The sequence below is a fragment of the Camelus ferus genome, chromosome 30 (genome assembly GCF_009834535.1).
Source record: "Camelus ferus isolate YT-003-E chromosome 30, BCGSAC_Cfer_1.0, whole genome shotgun sequence".
NCBI classification, from domain to species: Eukaryota; Metazoa; Chordata; class Mammalia; order Artiodactyla; family Camelidae; genus Camelus; species Camelus ferus.
In genome coordinates, this window is record NC_045725.1 from 4633149 (window position 1) to 4656760 (window position 23612).

The 23612-nt window shown below is 47.3% G+C and overlaps 1 protein-coding gene across 2 annotated transcripts in view; it reads left to right on the forward strand.

The window, feature by feature from the left end:
• FBXO15 (F-box protein 15) overlaps positions 1-23146 on the forward strand; it is an 85938-nt gene extending 62792 nt beyond the window's left edge. For both annotated transcript variants that reach the window (XM_032470639.1, XM_032470640.1), the window contains exons 5-10: positions 290-499; positions 3667-3793; positions 5098-5180; positions 6125-6267; positions 18655-18779; positions 22777-23146. In XM_032470639.1, coding sequence (XP_032326530.1) covers positions 290-499; positions 3667-3793; positions 5098-5180; positions 6125-6267; positions 18655-18779; positions 22777-23046 — 958 coding nt within the window. In that variant the 3' untranslated portion in view covers positions 23047-23146. The remainder of the gene's footprint in view (positions 1-289; positions 500-3666; positions 3794-5097; positions 5181-6124; positions 6268-18654; positions 18780-22776) is intronic.
• Positions 23147-23612: the final 466 nt, after the last annotated feature.

The following is a 23612-nucleotide window of genomic DNA, read 5'->3' on the forward strand; positions in this document are numbered from 1 at the left end:
GGCCTAGTAACCTGCTCCAGTAAAGCAGGGGTGCCGAAGGCCCCCGTCCTCTGGGCAGAGCCCTCGTCTTCCCCGTCTCTGTATTGCCAGCCTCTAGGACAAGGCAGATGCTCTGAGTGTGTGGGAGGGAGGAGTCCTCAGAGAAATGCCGCTAACTTGGATGTGCGGGCTGAGCATGTGCTGAGAACTCTGACTCTGGCTTTAGGGCACCAGATGCCTTTAGAGGTGACGTGATAGACTTTAGCTTTGGTTTTTTTTTTTTTTTTTTTGCTTGCTTCTCTTTCTTCAGAATATCTGGTTTAGGCTGGGTAATTATACTGAGAGAGAAAAGTGGGAGAGAATACGTCATGGAGCACGTTGATCTTTCCATCAACGACTCATCCGTTACCATCCTGTGGTTCGGCAGAGACTGGCCGCGTCTTGCCACGCTGTCAACCCTAGATTTGTGTGGGGTGATGCCCGTTTTCATGGACCAGTCTAAAACCCCCACCAAAAATGGGTAAGTCCTAACTCAGCAGAGCGTTTGGGTGAGAACATCTAACATATAAATGCTAGTTGGCATTACTTTGGTCATTAAAAAAATACCACCAGTGTATTTTAGTTTGATTGCTTCTGGACTATTTCTCTCTCACTCTGGATCACTGTGGGATGGGGAAGTGTGCGTTTGTCACAGGGATAATTAAGTCTAAGCTTCGGGCCCTCAAACCTTGGTTATCTGTAGCTTAGGGAATGGTATTCTCGAAGCAGTTTCCTGGATGGTTGGTGGCTGACCTTCTGAGGTTTAAGTTTTAACCATTTTAACACAAAGATATTTAAAATAATTATATTTTCCTTCTTTAGTACATGATGCAGTAATCATAGTTTAAACATTAGATCATGAAGTCATAATTTTTAATTCCTCATGTGCTTTTCTGTTGAACTTACTAGATGTGTGTCGTTCTGTGCCTCCGTCTCCTAAGCTGTAAAATAGGGTGATAGTGGTGGGATGCAGTGTTGGCTGCATGGCTGCTGTGGAGGTGGAATGACTGCACTGCCAGGTGCATGAGACAGATATGTGTGTGTCACATCGCTCAGTCTGTCGAGCACTTATTATTCTGTCACTAGGCGGTTCTGCCTCGGGTTCTGCTCATTATAAGCCTTGAATCTTGCTTTTCCCAACAAACCCTTCATGCTTGCTTTTCTCACCTGAAAGCTGAACTGTGGCTCACGTAGCATCCTGACCTTTTGGTGTAAAAAGATTGTGGCTGCTTTCACCTTCTCAGTGCTGGTGACCTTCCCCTCGGCCCCTCCTCGTGCGCTCAGCGCCTCTGACGTGGCAGAGCATCTCCCCAGGCGCCCAGCCCACGATGGAGGGTGTTGAGACCTCGCTTTAGTGTCTGCTGTCTCCATGGGGAAACCGCCTACTTTCATAGTCTCCTTGGATACAGACACACTGCTGCGACTTTATACCTGGGGACCTGGCTTGTGGTTCCTCCCTCTGGTGCTGGCTCTTTGAGGACTGTTTCGGTGATCCCTGGTCTGGTTGTCATGCTGTGCATGGAAGAGTGTCGTGTGTCTAGTGCGGGTAAATCCAGCTTTCATTGTGTTCTGAAAATGTCTTTAGTGCCGTGAAGAACATGGGAATTATTTCCTCTGATTATATTAACCAAAGATACTTTGGAAACAAGTTACTTTTTTAAATGCTACCTTTCTTTGGATAAATTTCTGAAATTTGATGTGGTTTTGTGGTGGACCCCAGGTTTTCCTAATGCAGTACTTAGGTTTTATACACCATGAAATTATACCTGGAGAATGAATCTGCAGCCTCTGTGCTAGGTTGGCTGAACAGTATGTCATGTGACGTATCATGAAATGTTGTTCATAGGGACGAGGACAAGATTGTTAACGTCAATGAAAATGATCATGAAAGATCATAAATGGACGTGCTGAATTGTAAAGTTCAGTTCAGACACTGCGTTCACGCAACAGTCATCCAGTCAGGAATACTGGACCCTACGTGGATAATGTGATTTATTTCCGTTAAAACTCAGTGGACCTCAGCCAGCGTTTGATAAATGGTGGTGAACAAACACCAGAAGTGTTTTTCAGGAGTCCGTTTTGATCTGCACTTTATTGCGAGTTTGTGAGCAGATCTTTCTTCCTGCAGGAATACAAATCCTTGTGTGCGTCTGTGTGATGGCAAAGGAGAGACTTGATGATTTTTATTTGGATCTTTGTTTCCTCCATGAGAATTTTTTTAAAAGAACACTAGAAGCCTTATTTATGTAACTCGCAGTTTGGATTTCCCTGGATGTGTGCTGTTTCCATCAGTCTCAGTAGGTTTTCTGCTGCCAGGGTTCTCCACCCTGCAGGTGATGGGTTTCCAAGAAACGCTGGGTGAAGATCAGCTCTAGTTTCTGTGTCTGGAGCCTGCGAGGCCACGGCAGCGGGGACGAGCGCATTCGCTGTGGGGTCTGTCCAGCTGGTCCGGAGCCGGGTTTGTGCGGGTCCCGGCCTCAGGCATGCTGGCTGTGTTTTCCCTGCCCAGCCTCGCTGTCCACACTGACAGTGATCCCAGCGGTGACTGCGGGGCCCTGGGCACCTCGTGTGCGCCGCGTGCTCTTGAGGGTTCTCATTCCATCTCTCGCCCTCCCCTCAAGGGGCTGGGGTCCTCGCAGACCCAGGTGGAGCTCATCCTGGCAGTCTGCAGGGTGCGGGCTGAGGTTTCAGCGAGTCCGCCTGGCTCCACGCTTAGGTCCCCAGCCTCGTGTTCGGCCTCCGCTCGGTGTGCTCGGCCCACGCCGTGTAGTTCTAGGTTACACATGTGTTCGTGCCTCTGCTGAGCACCTTGGTTCTTAAATTCTTCAACTTAATGAACGTTGAACAACTGTCACCTGCTGATTTGTGTCTCAGGTGCTGGAGGCGGGCTCTTGGCCCCGGCTCCTCAGAGACCATCTTCCAGCGTGGAGCTGTGCTAACCCACCGCTGAGGGCTCCTCTCCCTTCTCGCTTCCTGCCTTGTCCCTGAGAGGGACAGACGCCTCCGTCTACCATTACAGTGCATGGAGGAGGGCCCACTCTTCTGATTTCCGTGTCATGGTGAATAGTAGGGTTGCACTGTGTTTTCTTACACGTTTGGGTTATTTACTCTTAGACACTGATTCTGATAAAGCGTTCGCACTGTATCTCCTTCATGAAAACACTCGTGGGTTTGACTTAAGTTTATTTTCTGATGTGACAGTTTTCATTGTGTCTGAGTTATTCTCTGTAACAACTTGAAGAGGTACATCCACGCTCAGCTAGCACTTAAGGGATCTTTTAAGGGATCTCCTCTCTGCTTGTGCCTTATGTCCCCGCCTTGAGTGGGGATCTGCTGCTGACTGTAGCGCTGAGCTGGGTTTTGAGGGGAAGAGAGTAGAAGCCAGTTCTGCCCCATCTTCACCCGAGTGGTTCCGCAGCCCCCTTCTGAAGGGGTGTGGGGGAGGGGGCAGGGGGAAGAATGAGAAAGTTGGTGAGAAGCTTGGACTTAACCGTTCTGCCTTTCATTTATACAAGTTGTGCCCCTCGTTAGCAGAGCGTGCACGGTTAGCATGTGGGTACGAGTGTTTTCAGATCCACCGAGAGAACGACAGCACGATGGATGCAGAAGCTCATTCTTCTCTCCTTTCTTCGGCCCGGATGTTTGAAGACCCCGATGGCATTCTTTAATTGCAAAGTACAATCTGAGTAACTTAGCCGAAGCCACCATGATGGGCTGCGACACGCTGGTCCGGCTCTTCTGCCTGCACCCAGGCCTCGCAGTCGGGCTGTGGAAGGTAAGCGCCCCGCCCTGACCTGGCCCAGCCCCGCGTCCACTCCCTGCTGTGCGTGGCATCCGAGGTGAAGTCCTTCAGACGGTCCCCAACGTCGTCATTTCTCCGGCCAAGTGGCCCTCTGCTCCTGGGGGCTGCGCTGCTGTTCTGCTCCCCCAGCCGGGTTGGGGGGTCAGGTGCTCCTCTGACATCTGACATCCTGGGACATCCTCTCCTCTTCCTCATCAGCCGTGGTCCTGCCTCTGTCCCTTTCATGTCCTTCCTCCACCAGAGAATCTCTCTCTCCCTGTGCATTTAACCCGGGGGCCCCAGACGTGTTCCTGCCTGTGGACGTGGGTGAGTGGTCCTCTCGGGAGGGTGTCCCGGAGTGTCCGCTCCCACTGGTGACGTTTCTCATCCACCAGCTCCTCCTCTGGGGGTCATTTTCTGGGCGATCCCACCAGTGAGACGGCATCAGGGTCACATGCCCCATGCGCTTGTTTACATCTGTGCTGTGGCCCGTGGACTTGTGAGGACAGTAGTCCCCAGGTTTGATTTGAGAGCAGCAGTTGTCTGTGCCCACGACCAGCAGAGCCCAGGTCTCCATGCCAGCCTCCCGGGCCTCTTCCATCCTTGCCCCACTGTGGCCATCAGGCCGGGCAGCCCTTGGCTGGCTCTGGGCTCTTGACTTAGTCTGGATTGGCCGCACAGTGGCAAGGGCTCCACTTGATGCAGCTGTCCCACTGGTCACTGGAAAAGGGCAGCTTCAGGCCTCCGACAGGTCACCTCCACCTGGCGATGCCCCTGAGCCCGGGGAGAAATGGATGAGTGTTCCTGGATGCTCCTGTATTCTGCTGCTCACCCTGCTAGATGAGTGATGTTTGAGTCTGGTCCTTCCCGGGTTTGCCAAGTCAAATGGGTCCTTGAGAGGAACAGCATGCCACGGCTGCTGAGCGTGTGTGCAGTTCATACTGCAAAGGTCTTATCAGTATTACCCTTACCTTTGAAAAGAGTTTGAGACAACCAGGAACCAGCAGTGTGTGTTTTCACAGTCATCATGTGTGATCCAGCACTTTGATGGTCACAAGCACTGGGGTGTTCCTCCTCTGCACCACGTGCTCTGCATACTTGGGTGAATTGTGGCCCTGCTGTCAGTGTGATGTGTAAGTCTTATTAGACGGCAATAATGCATTCGCACTGTGCTGACCTTAAAGTTATGAGAAACCCCATCTCTCTGTGAGATGAGTGTGCTGAGATCTTCACAACATCCTTGTGAAAAATTAAAATATTTCAGTTGAAAAATGTATTCTTCTTAATTACCTTTTCAGAGGGAGGAGGAGCTGGCTTTTGTCATGGCACACCTGCATTTCCATCACCTGGTCGAGAGGAGCGCGCTGGGCTCGGCTGCTGTGTATGTATTTGTGTGCGGTGTGTGAAGCGTGCTGCCGGCAGCGCGAGGGGCTAGACGCTGATAGCGCTTTGACGTCCTGAGAACGGCCACAGGGGTACTGTTTTTAGTCAGTAGACACAAGCCAGCAGGCATGATTACTTGGCTGTTGCTGAGACAGTTGAATTACCCATGAGCAACACTTCACGCTGTTTGCTTGGGCTGGGGGTGACGCACCCTGCAGAGGACGGTTTACCAGGCGGGGTCGCCTCGTCTGACGAGATGCCGGCGCACCCAGGCGCCGCAGGTGCTTTGCACGGATGTGCGTTCTCGTGTCCTGAGAGGCAGGCAGACCGACGCCCCTGGGTCTGGCCTGCAGGTGTGGTTTTGCTTGGTTGGTATAACCTGTCTGTTAATGATCCTGAAGGTCATGGGTGGGGGCTTTGCATGTCACTGAACCTCTCATCCCCTACCCCCAGGGCTTAGCCTCCCTATCCCCCTGTCCCCGCCTTTTTCTGAACCTGAAAAGCTCATGAATGCTTCTGAGCGTGTTGCCTTATGTAGAAACGTGTTTCTCGCTGACTGAAACTGCTTCTTCATGGCTCTGGGTCTCCTGCCGGGTTCCTGAGCTGCAGGGCTGCTGTTTGGCATGTTTTCCTGCTGAGCGTTCCGTCCCCTGGGCTCCATGACCACTGGGGAGCAGGGCTGCTGTCCCAGGCAGATCAGGGCCACGCTCTGCCATGGTGGTCTTGTGGGTGCGCAGGGAACCTCTGCCTGTTTAGATGTTGGTGAAAGGAACATGGGGCTGTTCTTCTGAGTTTGTTGTACTGAACATTCTGGGCACTCTGGGAGGTTTGTTAGGAGCTGGTACTTTGAATGGATGTTAATGTTTTAGAGATTCTTTCCAGTTGTAGTGTTTTACCTCTGGTGTTGACAAATGTGCGTGTGTGTTCTGTTTTGCTTTTTAGCCCCTACGAGCTGCCTCCTCATACCCCCCTTTTGGATGACAGCCCAGAGTGTGGACTGCATGGCTACCAGCTCCATGTCGACATGCACAGTGGGGGAGTTTTCTGCCTGTGTGGTACATTCCGCAACCTCTTCACCAAGAGAGGTGAACCTCGCTGAGTGTGGGTTTCAGTGTGAAATGAAAAGGTCAGAGAGGCGAGGGGACCAATTTTTTTTCTGACTTAAGAATTACGCCCCTGACTGGCCACTTACCCGGGTCCTGGACTGACGCCCCCGCTTCACTCTGTGAGGTACCTCAGCTGCCAGCTCTGTTGCCTTCATCACCATGACCCCTGCCCTACCTTCTGGAATGTTCTTTCCTTGACCTTTCTGCTGAGTCTTTCCTCATTGCTTTGCCCTACCACTTCCCCACCTCCCACCCCAACTTCTTCCCTTTCTCAAAGGAATTTGGTAAATTTGCCAACAGGGCCAGTGAGTGCTGGTCCAGGATGAGAAGGAAGAAAAATGAGCCCCTGTTTGCCCTGCACCGATGTTTATCAGGCTCCCCAGAGCTGAGACGCAGACTGGAGCAGACAGAGGAGGGAGAGCCTTCAGCTAAGAGGAAGAGAGGAAAGGATGCGCCTGCCCTGTGCGGGGCTCTCTGATTTCTTCCTCCGCTGTCATCCCTCCAGATCCCGTAATGTTGAAGTTCAGGGAGAGGCTTGCATAGATTCAAATTTAACATCTGGTGTAAGAATGTTTTATGGGGGAAGTTATATACTTCATTTCTGAACATCCTGTTCCCCGAATTCTTTCACCTGAAGAATTTGACATCTGTTAATAATCCTTGCCTAAATCAGTTTTTTTGTTTGAGTTCAGAAAATGGTGATTGTTAAATTCTGTCGTTACATCTACATTTATTAGCAGAGCTTTTGTATAGAACTTTCCCTCATCAACTGGATGAATTCCTGTAATGGCAGGTAAATGCTTTAGTCCTTTCTCTTTTAACCACCAATCTTCAGATTAGGAAATTGATAGTCAAATAGTCACCTCCTGTGGTGGAAGTGATTTTGAATGCATGCTCTTCTCTCTCTCTCTCTCTCTTGTTTAGTGTCGCTTTGGACTTTTGGGTTTTTATTTACTCAGTAACTTATAATCAGTTACAGACATTATTCTTTGTGAAGCTAAAACTGTCCCCAGTTTGGTCAGTGGGATCTACTTCAGGCTGGCTTCTCTGCCTTTTGGTACATCTCTGTTCTTCTCCAGTCTTCACCTCCATTCTGCATTTGGCTCAGGCAGGGTTCTACGGCTCTCTGCTTGTTGACACTTCTGTTAGAATTATGCCAAATGTATGTGTTAGCCTGGGGTGGTCTGACACCTTTGCTGTTGAGCTGTCCTGCCCAGGAATGTGGACTGTCTTTCAGTCTATTCAAAAATACTTTTATGTCTTTTGAGAGTGAATCAGAATTTTCTTCTTACTAATTTTGCACATTTCTTAAGATTTTTTAGTAACTGTTTCGTCTTTGTTACTTCTCTTCCGTTATATCTTCTAATTATTTTGTAATGTCTTTGTGTGGTTTTGGTTTCAGGCCACTGCAGATCTCATAGAATGAGCTGGGAATTTTTCTGGAGGATTTTGCATAGAATTGGCAGTATTTCTTCCTTAAGCGGTAGGTGGAATTCACCTGTGAAGCCATCTACGCCTGGAGCTTCTTTGTGGGAACGTTTTTAACTACAGTTTGAATTTCTTTCATAGATGTAGGGCTATTTAGGTTATCTATTTCTTCTTGAGTGAGCTTTAGTATTTTGTGTCTTTCAAGAAATTTGTCTGAATATTAGTTATGTTAAGGTTGATCAGTGGGTTCAGGGATTTTTCAGCCTGTTCCTTCTACTGTAGATTATTCTATGTTTACCTGATCATGGGTGCTTACAGCCATTATTTTATTAGAGATGGGGGGGTGCTTATATCCATTGTTTTATTAGAGATTGCAGAATGATGATTCCCTAGTTCTGTCATTCCTTCTACATCTATTACTAGGATTCTTCTGTAAAGAAGAGTTTTCTCTTACCAACTAATTAGTTACCATGAAATATAATTAATGCAGGACAGGCTTGATTCTTTATTAACTCACAGAATAGGGACTAATGCTCTCGTAGTCTTCATAGATGACTTGTAAGTGTTTTTTTTGTGGGGGGTGGGTATTATTATGAAGTCATGGTTTGAAAAATAGACATTATACATTTTAGTCTACTTGCAGCCATTCTTCTTTTTATTGTTATTGTGATATTCAGATTGTCCTGTCGTTGGTCATCTGCTCCTGTTCTGTTCACATGACTCTGGTCGTCTCTGGTAACTCGCCTGCGTTCTGACGTGACAATGTACTGCTCACCTTGTCTGTTTCCTGCTCAGGCCTGGAGTTGGCTGTTTTCCCCAGGAGCTCTGGTTCCTTTTAGTTCCCACTACACTGTGGTATTTAGAGACTATAACCTAGACCCTAGGGATGCACGTTGCTCTTGGGTTTTCATTCCTTTTAGGGTTTTCAGTAGGCAGAGCTACAAAGTTTGTAGATTTTATAATGTGAAAAAATAAGTCATGCATTCATTAAAGATCTTAGGGTTTTTAATTAACTTTTTTGACTATATACTTGCATTTCTTATGCTGAAAGTCTTTGTTCCAAATATCAAAATATATAATTTCAGAAAAATACTGATATTATTACTAACGATGAACCTGTTGAATGTTCTTTTAACTAAGATTTTCCTTGTGGTTCTTTATGTGATTAAGATATATCATGTTAGAAAGAAAAAGTTAAGTCGCCTAAAGTAATTCTCTGTGTGGTTATGCTACCACATTGATATACAATCACAGTGATTTGTTTCAGTTGATCTTTTATTTTTCGGGACTGCTTTGATTCTATTTTTACATTAAAAATTACGTATCAGGTATATATGATCCAAAGTTGAAATTATGAAACAGTGTAGCTCAGAGACATTCATTTGTGTCCTTGTCCTTCACTTCTGTTCTTTCCCTCCCTCCAAACGTAACCCTTTATATTAGCCTAAGGTTTACTCTGTAAATGTTTCTTTTTGAATACGTAATGCTATACATCAGGATATTCATATTTCTCTCAGTCTTTTTTTAATGAGGCATACTGTACTTACTTTTAAGTTCCTTAGTTTTTCCCAATTAATAATACATTTTGGAGATTAGTCTTTAGAATGAGATACAGATCTTTCTCGTTCTCTTTTTTAAAACACGTGTAGGTAGGTAGTTTAATGTCTGTTTCTGTGGCTTCCAGCCTTTGCTGCTGCACATGATGGTGCAGCGACTGTATAGTGAGTAGCTTTGTTCATTTATCACTTTGTATTCTGCTGGCTTGTCTTTGGGATGCTTTCCTAGAAATAGGATTGCTAGCTCAAAGGTAAATGCGTGCATTAACTCTGAAAGACATTGGCAAATTCCCCTCTATGAGAAGGTATTTTTAACTTAATGGGGAATTAAGTTAATAAAATGTGTTATCACTAAGTATGTTTTTTTCTTGGAATTTTAGGATTTTTAAAAAATCAGGAATGATTGTTAAATGTTACCGCTGATATGATTTTTTCTCCTTTACACCATTAATATAGTGAATTTCACTGGCACATCTTCTATTGGTTAACATCCTAGAATCTCTATAAGCTCCTCTTGTCACACGCATGCTTATTTTTAAGCTACTAGTTTTTTATTTGGTTTTTAGTGTTTCCTACTTAAGCTCACAGAGTATCTATATTTTCCATTTTTTAATTTTTAAAAGCTGCTTCTGATCCAGCTATCATCAGGTTTCCTGCTTTTCACTGAGGTAGTTTTAATATTTGAATGATTTCCTGGAAACCGTCTGTCTAGGTTTATTTTGGTCTTTTTCTGGAGTTTGGAGTTCTCAGGCTGCTTGGATTGTTTAGTTGTCAGGCGTCTTGATTCTCTGCAGCACTCTTGCAGCTGTGCCCAGACTCTCAGACGCTCACACTCGGGAAGGGGCTGAAAGAGGGTGTGGGGAGTGGCCCCTGCTGGGCTGGCCTTGCTCCCGGGGACCAGCCCGCCCACTGCCGTGAGGGTGTGCCGACTCCACCTTTCACTGGGCCCGGGTTCGCTTCTGTCTGCTTCAACCCATTTACCTTTATCCTGCTGTTTGAAACAGAGGATGAAGTCTCACCCTTTTTCCTGCTATACACTGCCGAGGGGGTAGCTTGCCCTCGTCTCTGCTCAGGGCACAAACGCGTGTGCTGGGTGGGTATTCACGGAGGCCGGGGTCTCCCACTCCCCTGGACGCCAGCCCCGGGTCCTCCGGTGCCCATCTTACCCGACACGATCTCTGTTCTCCAGGATTTGGCTTAAGGCCTGTCTAAGGAGTCGGGGGAGCCTGGAGCTTCAGAGAAGAGGATGCCTCCTCCTGGTTCCCTGCAGACACAGCCTCACGTTGAGTAAGCTGTGTGTGTGATCCCCGTTCCTGAGCTCGGCCCTTGGTAACGACGACGACGATGGTGCCGGAGAGCATTTACGGGCACTTGCCATAGGTTCCTGCTGAACATTTTATGTTTACATTCATCATCTCCCTTAATCCTCATAGCAGGCCTGGCTGGGCTGCGTCTGCATCCGAGTCTGACTCCAGAGATGAGGATCTTAAGCACTGGCTCCTCTGTCCCTTTGCCTCCATGCGGTGTGCTCTGGAGGTGATCTCCTGTGTGCGTGCCTCTGTCTTCTCAGAGTGCTGCACCGCGAGTGTGGCCAGCGGGGGCCCTTCTCTGCTGGCTTGCCGAAGCTCCGCTGAAGCCGGTGTTCCGCTGATGCTGACCCACGGCTGAGACAGTCGGATGATTATCGTGTACGAGGCTGAGTAAATGAAGGAGAACGGGAGACTGTGGTGGGAGGAATTCACGTTTCATCTGTTGTTTTCATAAGAAGAAATTGTCACCCTGACTTCACACTAGACTCCCCTGGGTCCTCTGCGTGTAGTTGTGTGATTAGGAATCAGCAGGGGGCACTGTTGCCCTCAGAGTCGGTCTCACATTTTACAGAAGTACAAACTCAAATGTCCTCTATGGTTTTTGAGAAACTCTCCTGTGGTACCAGGTGGCATGTTTAGTAAATCCCGACTGTGCCATTACAGTAGGGGTGAGAGCACTGTGCCCCTCTTTTTAAGAACACTTTCTCCCTATCACAGATAAGATGTTTGCTCAGCACGGCCCTAGAGGTCCATGTTATCAGTGAGCTCTGAGCCCCCTGGCCTGACTCTCAGCACGGTAGGGGCGGCTGCAGGGAGTGAAAATGACATCAGATTTAAAGTTTTACATTTGCACCTGTCTGAATGTTAGGTGGACTATTTAGAAAAGCCTGCCGACTGGGGCAGAGGTTTATGGTTATTACAGCAGCTGTCAGGTAGGCCGTTTCAGGGGCGTCTTCATGGGCTCTGCCCTCAGTACCGCCTGTGGCAGGTGCGTGCCAGCGCGTTGGACCCGCCAGGTGAGCCGCCTGGAGCACGGAAGTGCGGAAACAGGAGGAAATGGGGAGTGCCTCCAGAATGTGGCGTGTTGCTAGTGTTGTCTTGTTTTTATATTTCTTTTCTAATTGAATTTTCATTTGTTTTTGATTGGCTCCATTGTTCTAAACGTTTACAAGGTTTATATGAGTTATATTTGTTGCAAATATTTTCCCCATTTTGTCTTCTTTTAATCTGGTGTATATTGTTTTGAATCCCTCGAAAGCTTTCAGTTGTATGTAATCAGTCTTTTCTTCTTGTTTTCTTCCAAAATTTTTACACAGAGAAGGTCTCCACTTTCAAGATCAGGGGAATGTTCACCTGTGTTCCCTTTAGATAATTTCTCTTCATTTTTTAAACCCATGCTTCCTTTTGACTAACATAAAAATTATACCAGCCTGGCGACTCCCACACCCGTCCCTCTCAGGACCCTCTCTCTCTGCTGGGGACCAGGGCCCCTTCCTCTTGTATCTCCGCTAGGCAGGAAGATATTTAAAGCTTTACTTGTGTATTTTGTTATGAAAATGCGTCCCTCCCCCAATATAAAATTTCTTACTCATGAACTTTGATCAAAGATTTCTCAGTTATTTCCATCTATTCATTCTTTTAGATACATTTAGTAATCACTTGGCCAGATTGTCAGTTGTCTTATTTGGATTTTGATCTGATTTGTATCGAATGAGTACATTAATTTGGAAGGAACTGATGTGTTTTTATTTAGGGTTTTGGATTATCTGTTTAAGTTTTCTTCACTGCCCTTGGGAGAAATGTTTTTTTGTAGGTCCTATGCCTTTCTCAACTCATTTTTGTGTTGCCATTGTAAATAAATATTCCTGGATTGTTTCCATTATCTATTTGTTAGATTTGTCCTATATTCTATAGGGATTTTGCAATATGCTTTTCATTAAAATACAGATTAAATATTCAGTGCCTTACTCTGTAAGGCACAGAAGAAAATACTGAAGGCTTAAAAAGAAGCTATGGGCCTTAGAAACTTCTTTTTTCCTACCAAAAAAATTGGGCTGTTCAACACGTCAGCAGTAGAAACTGGTAAGCCCAGAAAACCGCTCTTTAAGAAATTCTACTTTTAAAGTTTTTATTGTTTAAGGTATTTTTCATATAATAGCATGTTACCCCATTTTTATTTTTGTGATTCCAAAAATACTTTTTTGTTCCCTCTGTTCCTCGATACTAATTACTTCCTATGTTTCTAGGTCAGATTATCCTCTCCAAGCATTCCTGCTACCAGGAAGGCATTAGAAGACGTACAGTGCTTTCTAGGTGGTGGTTATCTAGAGAAATTGGGGCAGATAATTCTTTATAGCATCTTCATCAGTGGTTGTTACTCACATTTTTCCTGTTGTGTTCATTTGGTGACCCGTTGTGGAAAACCATCACTGCAGATGACTGCTCACAGACTAGGGGGCGCAGACCTCCAGACGTTTTACGTCAGGGCTCATCAGGGGTCACTGGCACCTTCACTGAAGTGGGACAGGCGACGTGATTTGTGGGACCAGTGCAAAGTGAAACCGCGGGCTCCTTGTTAGAAAGTTACCACGTTCAAAATGGTGACAGCAGCACCTGGAACCAGGAGGGGTCCTTTGGGGCTGCACAGTTTGTGTCCTCTGGGGCCACCCCACCTGTAACACGGGGCCTGTGAGGAGGAGCCTTGAGGTCCCCAAAACCTTTACGTGACCCCTTTTCATCTGTTTTTGCATTTCAGGACTCTTGACTTCTGTTTGAGATTTGACCTCAGATTTTGATTTGTTCTTTCTCTTTGGTGACCTGATTCTTTTAATCATTTGAAAGGAAGGATATGAGTTATTTATTTTGTTTATATTTTTGTTTCCAAGGATATTGTTTAAACAGGATATTGTGCTTTTTTAATAGACATTTATAAGGCAGCTGTGGAAATAGAATCTCTTACTTAAAACAAGTGGTTTGAGGAACTAAGTCCAATAAAAAATAGAAATCATGGGTTTTCCGGTTTTTGCCCTGATGTCAGTCTGATTGGTGTGTGTGAGTGTGCTGGACTTCACTCTCCAGGACCTGGAGCTCAGAGCCTTGTCTCAGACCACAACCTTCTTTACTGTGCGTGGTTCCTGTTCCTCACTACTACTGCCTGTTTGGGTTTCTTCTCGTTCTTCTGGTTCCCCTTCTAGCTCCGTTTTTCTGGGTGCGCAGCCTGGGTTACACTGTCAGTGGTCTTGTCCTCTGTCGCCCCGTAGAGTCCCTTTCCTTGTCGCCTGGTGGCCTCCCTCCATCTGCGCCCACGACGCTGCTTTGGCGATTTCGTGACTGCCCCTCAGCCCCTTGGAGAAGATCGCAGACACACGTCCACGGGGCTGTCAGGTTTCAGCTTACCCCTGGTCACTGCTCGGAAATCCTTTAGTCAGCTCTTGGTGGCCCCCCTCGTATTCCCAGGATGTCGCAGTCTTCCCTGGTCTCCGGGCTCCCTACCTGCTGTGCCGGGAGTCACAGTGCGTCCTCACCTCCTCCCTCATCTGCCGGCGTGTCTCCATGGATCACAGTCTTCTTGTAGTCTTGTTTTTTCCCTGTTTTAGAGAAAAAGATGTCTCACTTCTTTCCACAACAGTCTTCCCTGTTTCTGCTCCTATTTAAATACATTTGCTCTGACCTGTCCTGGGACCTTTATTCAGCCCTTGGTCTCTTGTCTCTTCATTCTCTCAGACCTGTTTTCCATCAATTCCTCTTCTACTTAGAAATGTATTCATGTTTTCTGATTCAAAAATTATTTTAAAAGAGAAAAAAAGCACTTCTGTATAGATCCATATAGCCTAGGGACTATATTCAACATCTTGAAATAACTTACAATGGAAAAGAATCTGAAAAAGAATATATATTTATGCATAACTGAATCACTTTGCTGTATACCTGAAACACTGTAAATCAACTATACTCCAATTAAGAAAATGCAGTTACACCTGAAACTAAAAAAAGGATTATTTTTGGTTGAAAGCTATCTAGAACTTAATTTTCTACCTAGAAAACCTAACCTAAAACTGGCTTAGCAGAAAGCATTCATGTTGAAGGACCCAGGAGCAGGTCTAATTTCAAATGCAGTTTGCTGCGTGGGCTCATTGCCCATCAGTGGGACTCTCTATCCAGCAGCCTGTCTGTCTGTCCTCTCTCCCATTCTGGCCACTCTTGCCTCATTGTGATCTGAGTTGACTTCCTCCCACAGCAGCTCTTGATGGCTCTGGATCTCATGTCCAAGGCCGAGGTTCTTCCTTCTGAGCTTTTTCTGTAACTCTCTGATATACTTTCCAACTTAGAAAAAATTGCAAGAATACTACAAGACCTCCCATGTACATATTTCTTTTCTTTTTTTCAACCATAGGTTAGTTTTGTTTATTCTTGGACTTGGTATAAGTGGGATCGCATGGCACGTACTCTCCTGTGTCTGTATTCTTTCCTTCTGCATAGTGTCTGAGGTGCATCCGTACTGACACAGATTGACAGTCATTCCTGTTTACTGATGAGTTGTATTCCATTGAACGAATATGCCAGAATTTGCTCACGTATTTTCCTGTTGATAGAGAGGAAATTTGGGTGGTTCTCTGTTTTGGGCTGTTGTGAATACAGCTGCTATAGTATTCCTGTGAAAATCTTTTTTGTGTTTTCATTTCTCTTGGCTGAATACCTAGGACTGGACTGTTGGATCTTAGAGCAGGTTTATCGATTAAAAATTGCCAGACTTTATTTTTAGAGTGGTTGTACCATTGTATACTCACATTGTCTGTGTGTGAGTGTGCTCATTGCTCCATGCCCTGCGCAACCTTTGATGTTATTAGTCTTGTAAATTTCAGCTGCTCTGGCATGTGCTGGGGGCAGTGTCTCATTGTGGTTTTGATTTGCATTTTCCTAGTGGTAGGTCATGTTAAGCACTTTTTCCGCAAGCTTATTATCTATTTGCATATCTTGTTTTGAAGTGTCTTAATCCTTTTGCATTTTCTCTTTTTTAAAGAGTATTTTTCTCTTTATTCCTGAATTGTAGGAGTTCTTTATATGTTCTAAATACCAGTTCTTTGTCAGATATATGTTTTGTAAAATTTTTTCTAGTCTATGGCTTGCTTATTCATTTTCTTAGTGGTCTCTTAATGATCAAGAGCTTCTCACTTTGATGAAATCTAATTTATTAATTTTTAAAATGGTATTATTTTCTTTTTTCTGCCTTAAAAATCTTTCCTACTCCAGGTTATAGGGATATTCTTTCTTTCAGCTGGATTATGATTTTAGTTTTCATTTAGGTCTATGATCCATCCCTAATTAATTTTTGTGTTAAGGATAAGGCAAGGGTTGAGGTTCATTATATTTTCCCAATTATTACTAGCAGATTGTTCTTGCACCATTTGTGGGAAGGCTTTCTTTTCTCATTGAATTATTAATATCATCAATTTGGATAAATGGATGTCTTGACAGTATTGAGTCTTGCAATCCATGAACATGGTACATTTTTGCTTTCTGCTTGGCAATAGGCTTGACTCTTTAGATAGAATATTATTGTTGAGATAATACATTTAAAGTGCTTAGCAACGTTAGCCTGGCATTTATAATAATCCACCCTGTACTGGTAATATTTACTTTTAGTTCCTTTAATCACAAAGCTTTATACTATTTGTATCTCCTTGTGCTTGGCTTGGAGCTTGACCATGGTCACACAGCTAGTAAATGCCTGTGCAGGGTTTGGAATAAGGTCCTTACGACTCTGAAGTCCATGCTTCTAAGTGTTCATCATGAGAAGCCAAGGGTAGTGAGCTTTGAGTTGTATTTCTCTGCATTTGGAGGATGGTCTTATATACTGGTAGGTTAAGGTTAGAGTCTCCAACAACAGAATTTATTCTGAATGGTTTAAGCAGCACGGAAATTTAATAAGGATATGTTAGCCCGCAGTCTCTGGGAGCGCTGGACTCTGCATTTGTATGTGTGACACACTGTGGCTTCTCTTGTGAAAGCACTGTCCTCTCACCCAGTGGTGGACTCCAGAGCGCGGCCCGTGCCAGCCCCAAGCACCAGGCCTCTGCCCATGCGTTTGTCAGAGGCTGTTTTCCCTCCTGCTGCACCCTCACAGGGTTCACTCTGACCCAGGTGTGAGGGACATGTCTCGGTGAAGGCACCGGGGTGCTCACGATCTAGTTGGGGAAGGTTGGGAGCCGGGGTGGAGAGGTGGTGAGCAGGGAGAAATCAGCACCGATTTCGGAGCCGTAGTTGCCTCCCCAGCGCGTCTTGTCTGCGCATTCATAGATTTTCTCTGTTGGCGGTAATATGGAAACAAAACTTCGTGAGAACCTAAATCTACATTATAAATTCTCAGCTAGTCTGTAAACCTGTAGGTGATCATGTGTCTCCATTTTTGTATCTGTTTAATCTGTTGTAACATGGACTCTAGACACAGGCCAGGGTTTGGGTCAGGTTCCTGCCGCTCACCTGCAGCGTGACCTGTGGGTTTGTTCAAAAGTTATAACACCTAATTAATGGTGCTATTTTAAGGTATTCTTTTAAGCTGCCAGGCACAAAGTGCTTACACACGCTCAGTGTACAATAAATACTCAAAAATATGACCTGTTCTATTCACACTCACCTTCACACATGTTCTGTGTGCAGATTGCTTATGTGTAGAAAGAGCTTCACCTCTTTCTGTCTGAGAAACGTAAGCAGTTACAGCGGGCTGGTGGAAGGCTCTCTGACTTGTGAAGACGTTACAGTTGTTCTGAAGTGGGAGGATGTCCAGTAACAACGGAACAGCTGCAGTCCTTGCTTCCTACAGAGATTTCATGTCTATTAACTCAGACAGTTGCCATTGAGATGTTATTGGCTCCTGTACTTTGGGGTCTACTTTCTGCAGTGCCCTGAGGCCAAGCCACATGGAAAATGACCTCCAGTTCTCGGGGTGGCACTAGCGGGCCACCAGCCAGGTGGGGCCTCTTGGATGGCACTTGGCTGTGCGGTGACACGGAGCAGAGCCATGTCTGGTCAGATCAGGACAACCTTACCATGCCTCCTCCGAGACCTCGCTTTCCTCCTGCTTCCTTCGTGCTTCCGAGGTGACTGCCTAGGAGAGCGGGACAGGAGCCACAGGGGCCTTGCTGAGCGCTTGGCGGGGGAGGGGACCCGGGTGCCTCTGTCCTCGGAGCCGGAGGGCTCCTGGCCCCACAGGGCTGCAGCCCCACACAGAGCCCAGTCCTGTCCGTGAGGAGGCAGCTGTTCCCAATCTTTCGGTTACACTTAAGCGAGGACACCATATAGAAATTCTAGAATGGGGCTCTGGCTCCTAAGACAGCTTCGCTTTGGTTTTGTCTTGTCTTGTGAAGTAAACAGCCTGGGGTCAAAGGACGTGGGCTCTTCTCCACTCTCCTTCCACCTGCCTGCCTGCGACTCACGTGCGGGCAAAGACTCCGACGTGGTCACGTGTGATGCTCCCTCCTCAGGATGCATTGAAGTGCGTGCCTGGGGCGCACCCTTATGTGAGGCTCAGCCAGCCTGCCCGCCCCCCCCTCCGGGGCCTCGGGAGCACGGCTGCCCCTGGTCAGCTCCCAGCTGCGCCGGCGCGGCCCGGACTCTGGTCTCAGCTCTTGGTCAGCACGTGCCAGGGTCTCTGCTTGTTTGCACGCTGTGCCAAGACCTCGTGTGCTGGGCTCCTTCCCTTATCTCTTCCACATCCGCTTGCTCTCGCCCCTCGTTTCTCCAGACATCTCTCTCCTTCTCCTTCATGCTTAGTGCCTTTTCTGTGCAATATCTGGCATCTGTTTTTTTAAGCTCCACAGATTGGATTTTCCATTTTCCGTGCTCAGGCACGTCTGGGTCTCACTCTGGGGCGCGCTCGTTTCTCTGCCTCTGGAGTGCAGCTGCGGTTCCGCCCTGGCCTCCGGCAGACACCCGAGTCAGCCTTGCTGGGGTCCCCCCACCCCCACCAGTATGTAGCTATGGGAGCTTCCTTCACTGGGCAGCGAACCTGAGGAGTCTTGACTTGTTGTCCTGCATTGGTATATAGTAATGTTAAAACTCTTACATCTTTTCAGGATACATAGAAAATGAATATGCGAAGCTCATTGTGATAAGTTCTAAAAATAACGTCGAACACGTACCTCTTATTGGAAAAGTTGGCCTTTCTTGGAAAACTAATATTTTTGATGGCTGTATAAAGGTAATTTGTTTTCTTTTCTTAAAATAACCTGTATGTTGCTAATAATAAAAGTGTCTGTTGATATACATGTATGATGCTGCTTTGAAAATCCTACATTTATTCTGGTGTCTGAAGATTTGTGCACGTGCTCTAAGCCAGTGACAGTCAGTTGATTGATTTTTCAAATGCCTGTTGAGCGCCTTTTGTTTTCCACCTAGCGTGGTGGCCGGGAGGGTGGGTGCACGCAGCGCCGGTTCCCAGCAGCGCTGGCCGCACCCTGCCTTCCGTCCAAGCCCTTCCGGCTGCTCGTTTTGTGGAGAAAGAGCGGAGCTGCAGCTTGGACCAGGCAAAAAGCATTTACTCAAAAACATCTTAATTATTCACACACCAATTTAACGTTTATTGCAGTTGTAAGTTCCAGGAAACAGATATTTTATATCGTAGATTATTCAACTTAAAAAAAATCACATTTTAGGCAAGTCATTGTTTCTTAAGCCAGATTATGTTTTAAAATACATGTAGACATGCTTATGGTGGCTCCACACAGGGCAGTTGCTCTGTAAGTGGTCCCCCTGCTGTCTTGCAAAGTCGTGCTGAGCGGCCGGCAGACCTGCTTGCTGAGTGTCCGGTGCGGTCAGCATCGGACGCTCTCCCGGTCTGCCTGCCCTCCGATCCTCTCAGGGCGTCGACTGATGGTGATTCTTTTGGTGAGGCTTTTCTTGTCCTTATTCCTGTCGCTTTTTCTTTCATGACTTGGCATTTGTGGTGTTATTTTGATGTTACTTCTAAATCTGCATGGAGCTTGGCATCAGTTTTAATGTAAGCGAGATACTCCAGTGTGACTCTGGCTCTGCTTTACGCAGGGAGAGTTGAGGTCGGCAGCACCCCTAAGGGCACATCTCAGGGTCAGGGGTTGCAGGTGGCTGTCCCCCACCCCCTTAAGAAAGATGCTTCGGCCAGCTTGCTGCCAAGTATTGCTGTCAAGTGGAGCTGAAGGAAGGTGATGCCTGTAAAATCAAACCCTTCAGGAGAAGATGCCACTGCTGTGTGGGCCAGGCCTGTGCCCTCCCCAGACAGTGGGTTCTGCATCTGGCCAAGGTCACTGGTGAGAGGGTGCAGGCAAGGAGGGCTGACTCCCCGCCCCCAGGAAGATGGGTTGTGCCTACTGCTGCGGTGTGCAGCCTACACAGTCAAGCCCAGGGAGACCAACCTGGGGACGGACAACTGGAAGTAGCTCTCTCGAGGACAAGGATGGAGGGTGAGTGGGAGGAAGGCTTGATGGAGGTTCTGAAAACATCCCCCGTCCCACCCCCACCCCCAGAGGGACAGAAGCCATTTGTTATGGAGAAGGAGCCAAAAGGAAGAGGAGGCTCTCAGGCAGGGTGCAGAAGGAGGGGTGAGGTTCCAGGAGGAGGTGGTAGCCGAGGCCCCTGTGCCCCCCCCAGGACTGTACACGAGGTTGTGTGCCCACTGGACCCCTCCATCTGCCTGTGCCTGCCAGGGCCTAAATGCGGTGTTGCATGTCACCTGGCTCCCTGCTGCCTGGACCCTGGACCTCCGGCGGGAGGGCTGCTGGGAAGGCAGCGGGGCAGCTCCCGCTGGGCAGGCCACCCCGGTACAGAATCTGGATCTCAGTTTAAGTGTTGTTTGGAAGCTGTTAGAGGGTTTTGTGTTTCCACTGTGTGCTCAGCGCTTTGTAGGGTGTGCAGGGACCAGAGAGCATGGACTTTCAGATGGAGGCGGTTCTGGGAGATGTCAGCTCCCAGTGCTGAAGCTGAAGGCTCCAGGCAGGAGAGTCAGTCATTGAGGGGCTTGGAGGGTGAGCGGTTTGCTCGCCTGGCGTCCCTCCCTCCTGGTTTCCCTGTGGCGCCCTCCCCTGGCCTGCCCCTGAAATGTCGGCCTCTGGGTGGTGCCTTCTCTTCTCATGGCCCTTCCTGCACCTGGTTCTAACACCAGCTCTGTGCTGCTGGCTTTGGTGAGGTTTTAAGTGGTAAGACAAGGGACTGCTAACCCAGTGGTTGAGATCATGAAGGGCGACGAGCTAGAGGGAGCCCAGCTTCGCGGGACCCTGTGCCAGCTCAGTAATCTGGGGTTTTGCCACGGAGTTTCCGCCCTCAGAGGGTCGTGCTGACAGCCACTTGTTCCAGTGCTGGCTGTGATTCCCGTGCTCAGCCCCAGGGCGCCTGCCCCTGGGGAGCCCCTCCCCTCCGCCTGGGGCTGTGGTCCCTGGGGCGCCCGGAGCAGAGGGGCGATGGTCCGGGCTCTCATCAGCCTGGTCTTCGTTGTTCTAGGACCTGGGGAGGCGTCAGAGGGCGAGGCCCAGTCTCTGCGGGGCTCCTGCTGCCCTTGCTGGTCTGCACACTGCTGCGGGACTCGGGGTGTTTCTTGCTGGCTGGCTCCTCACTCGGGTCTCCTCCTGGGTGAGAACCAGTTCACACCAGTCACTTGTTAAGCCATCTTGGTTTTTTCAATTTTGGAATGTTTGTGTCCCTTAAATTTAAGATATGCATTTTTTTGAGTCAAGACCCTTTTTGATGGCTCATACAGAAGCCCATATGGCCAGTGCTCATGACCACGTTTCCACGTGTGCAGACCTCCAGAAGCTGTGCTGATGCTCATGCCTGGGGTTCTCTGCCCTTCTCTCTAGACAGATATCGGCACTGTCTCTATCTGTATAGAGACACTGACAGCATGTCTGTATGCGTATAATAGAGAGATCAATGCTCAGTTTCTGCTGATTTCTAGAAGTAAGCATTTAAATTCCAGTTAAAAAAACACTAGCATAGGGCAGAAGTCATGGGAAATGAGACACACCTGAAAAGGTGTTAGACGGTTTCAGCCTTGCTCCTACCTCACAGCGTCTTGAGAAGTAAATTAATTAGTGCGTGTAAACTGCTTGCATTAGTGTCCAGTACCTAAAATGTGCTAAACAATATAGCTCTCACTGGACACTCACGGTCACAGCAGCGTCATCCACAGTAGCCAAAAGGCAGAAGGCACCCAGGTGTCCATCGGTGGATGGAGGGATACGCACAGGTGGTGCGTACAGATAGTGGAGTATTATTTCACCTCAGAAAAGGAAGGGAATTCTGACACAAGCCACAGCATGGATGAGCCTTGAGGACAAATACTGTGGGAGTCGTTTACACGAGGTGCCTAGTGTATCAAACTCTTAGAGACACAAAGTAGGATATGGTTGCCAGGGGCTGGGGGAGAGAAGTGCGCAGCTGTTGTCTGACGGGTCCGGGGTTCTGGCTTTGCAGGGTGGTCAGAGCCCTGGAGGTGGGCGGTGCTGATGTTCACAGCAGTGTGACTGGACTTAATGCCACTGAGCTTGGACTTCACAGTAGTTCAGCTGGAGAACTGATGCATTTACCACAGTTAAAAATAAATGTAAAATATAGCTGATTAATAGTATTAATAATTGTCAGTGTCTCCAGCTGTCTCCTCCCCCAGCCCATGTCTCCATGGAGTGGTGTCTGTTCACTTGGTGTTTTAGATCCTGCACTTCTGTTGTGGGAGAGAAAACAGGACATGAGACCCCTTCTCCCTCACCTCCAGTACCAGATTCTGCTCGGTTTGTCCCATAAGTGTTTCTTCCATTTCTTCTCTCCTCTGAATCACTGCGACTGGTCACTGGGGCTCTCACTGTCTGGTCACTGGTGTGGGATGGTGACCGCTGCCCCGTCACTGTGCTCCCTGCTTTCGCCCCATCCCCCCACTCTCCTTCCTTTGTCTGACCTGCCTTTTTTTGGCACTGGCCGCTGCATGTGGGTGGCCGGGTCCAGTGATGGACAGAGCTGATCTGACCCCCGACTCCGCCCTCCTGAGCCTCAGTCTCGCCCCGCCCCACCCCGTTCCAGCCATGTGGAGTATTCCACGTGTTTGCATATGCTGTTCCCGCTTTCACCCAACTCCTGTTCACCCTTCCTGGCGAGACTTCAGCTCTGCATTTATTAAATCAGTCTAGTTGGCCATTTTCTCCTTACACTTGTAAATCTTTGTGCTTATTTTGTAGAGTTGCTCTGTAATGGACATAACTCTTTTGGATGAGTGTGGGAAACCCTTCTGGTGTTTCAGTTCCCCGGTTTGTATGAGAGCCTCTTCCGGGCCCCCTGACGGCCCTCATTTCCTGGGACAGACGTACTATGTTGACTACGTGGACCCGGAAGGAAGAGTGCACATGGAGCTGGTGTGGATCGAGGAGACGGAGGAGTACTTTATCGTCAGCCTGGTGCTCTACCTGAGCGTGGCCAAAATAAACCGCTGGTTTGGGACAAAATACTGAATGTTAGCAGCAGGTGGCACATTACTGTTACATGTTTATTGTGGACTAACCAGTTTTGTTCTTGGTATTGGAAGTTAAAATAAAGCCATAGTCTGTTCGATGTCCTCTTATTTCACATGAAAAATGAAAAATCATCAAAATGATTCCTGAGTCATTTTAAAGTGAATGTTTAGAAGATTAAGTTAAATTTTAAAAACATGAAAATAGCACATCACAGTGGAAGTTCATATAAAATAAAAAGAAAAGATACTTCTCTTCTGCTCTTACAACTTAAAAAACAAGCCACTCTACTTAAGCACGTGGTCACTGTGTGTGTGTGTGTTGTATACCTAGGCTTTTTTTCTTTCCTGGTTAGGACCCCAAATAAGAAAATGTATTTAGATATGAACTTCATGGTATTCATTAAAATTAGAAAGTGCCACGTTCGTGGCGTTTAGCAGCCACATCAGTATTAAAAAAAAAAAGTAAAACAGATGATCTACCTCACAAGGAAAGATGAATCTGAAATCATCAGAAGAAATTGTTATTCCTCAGAAGAGTGAAGTGTGCTGCAGATACGGTTACGA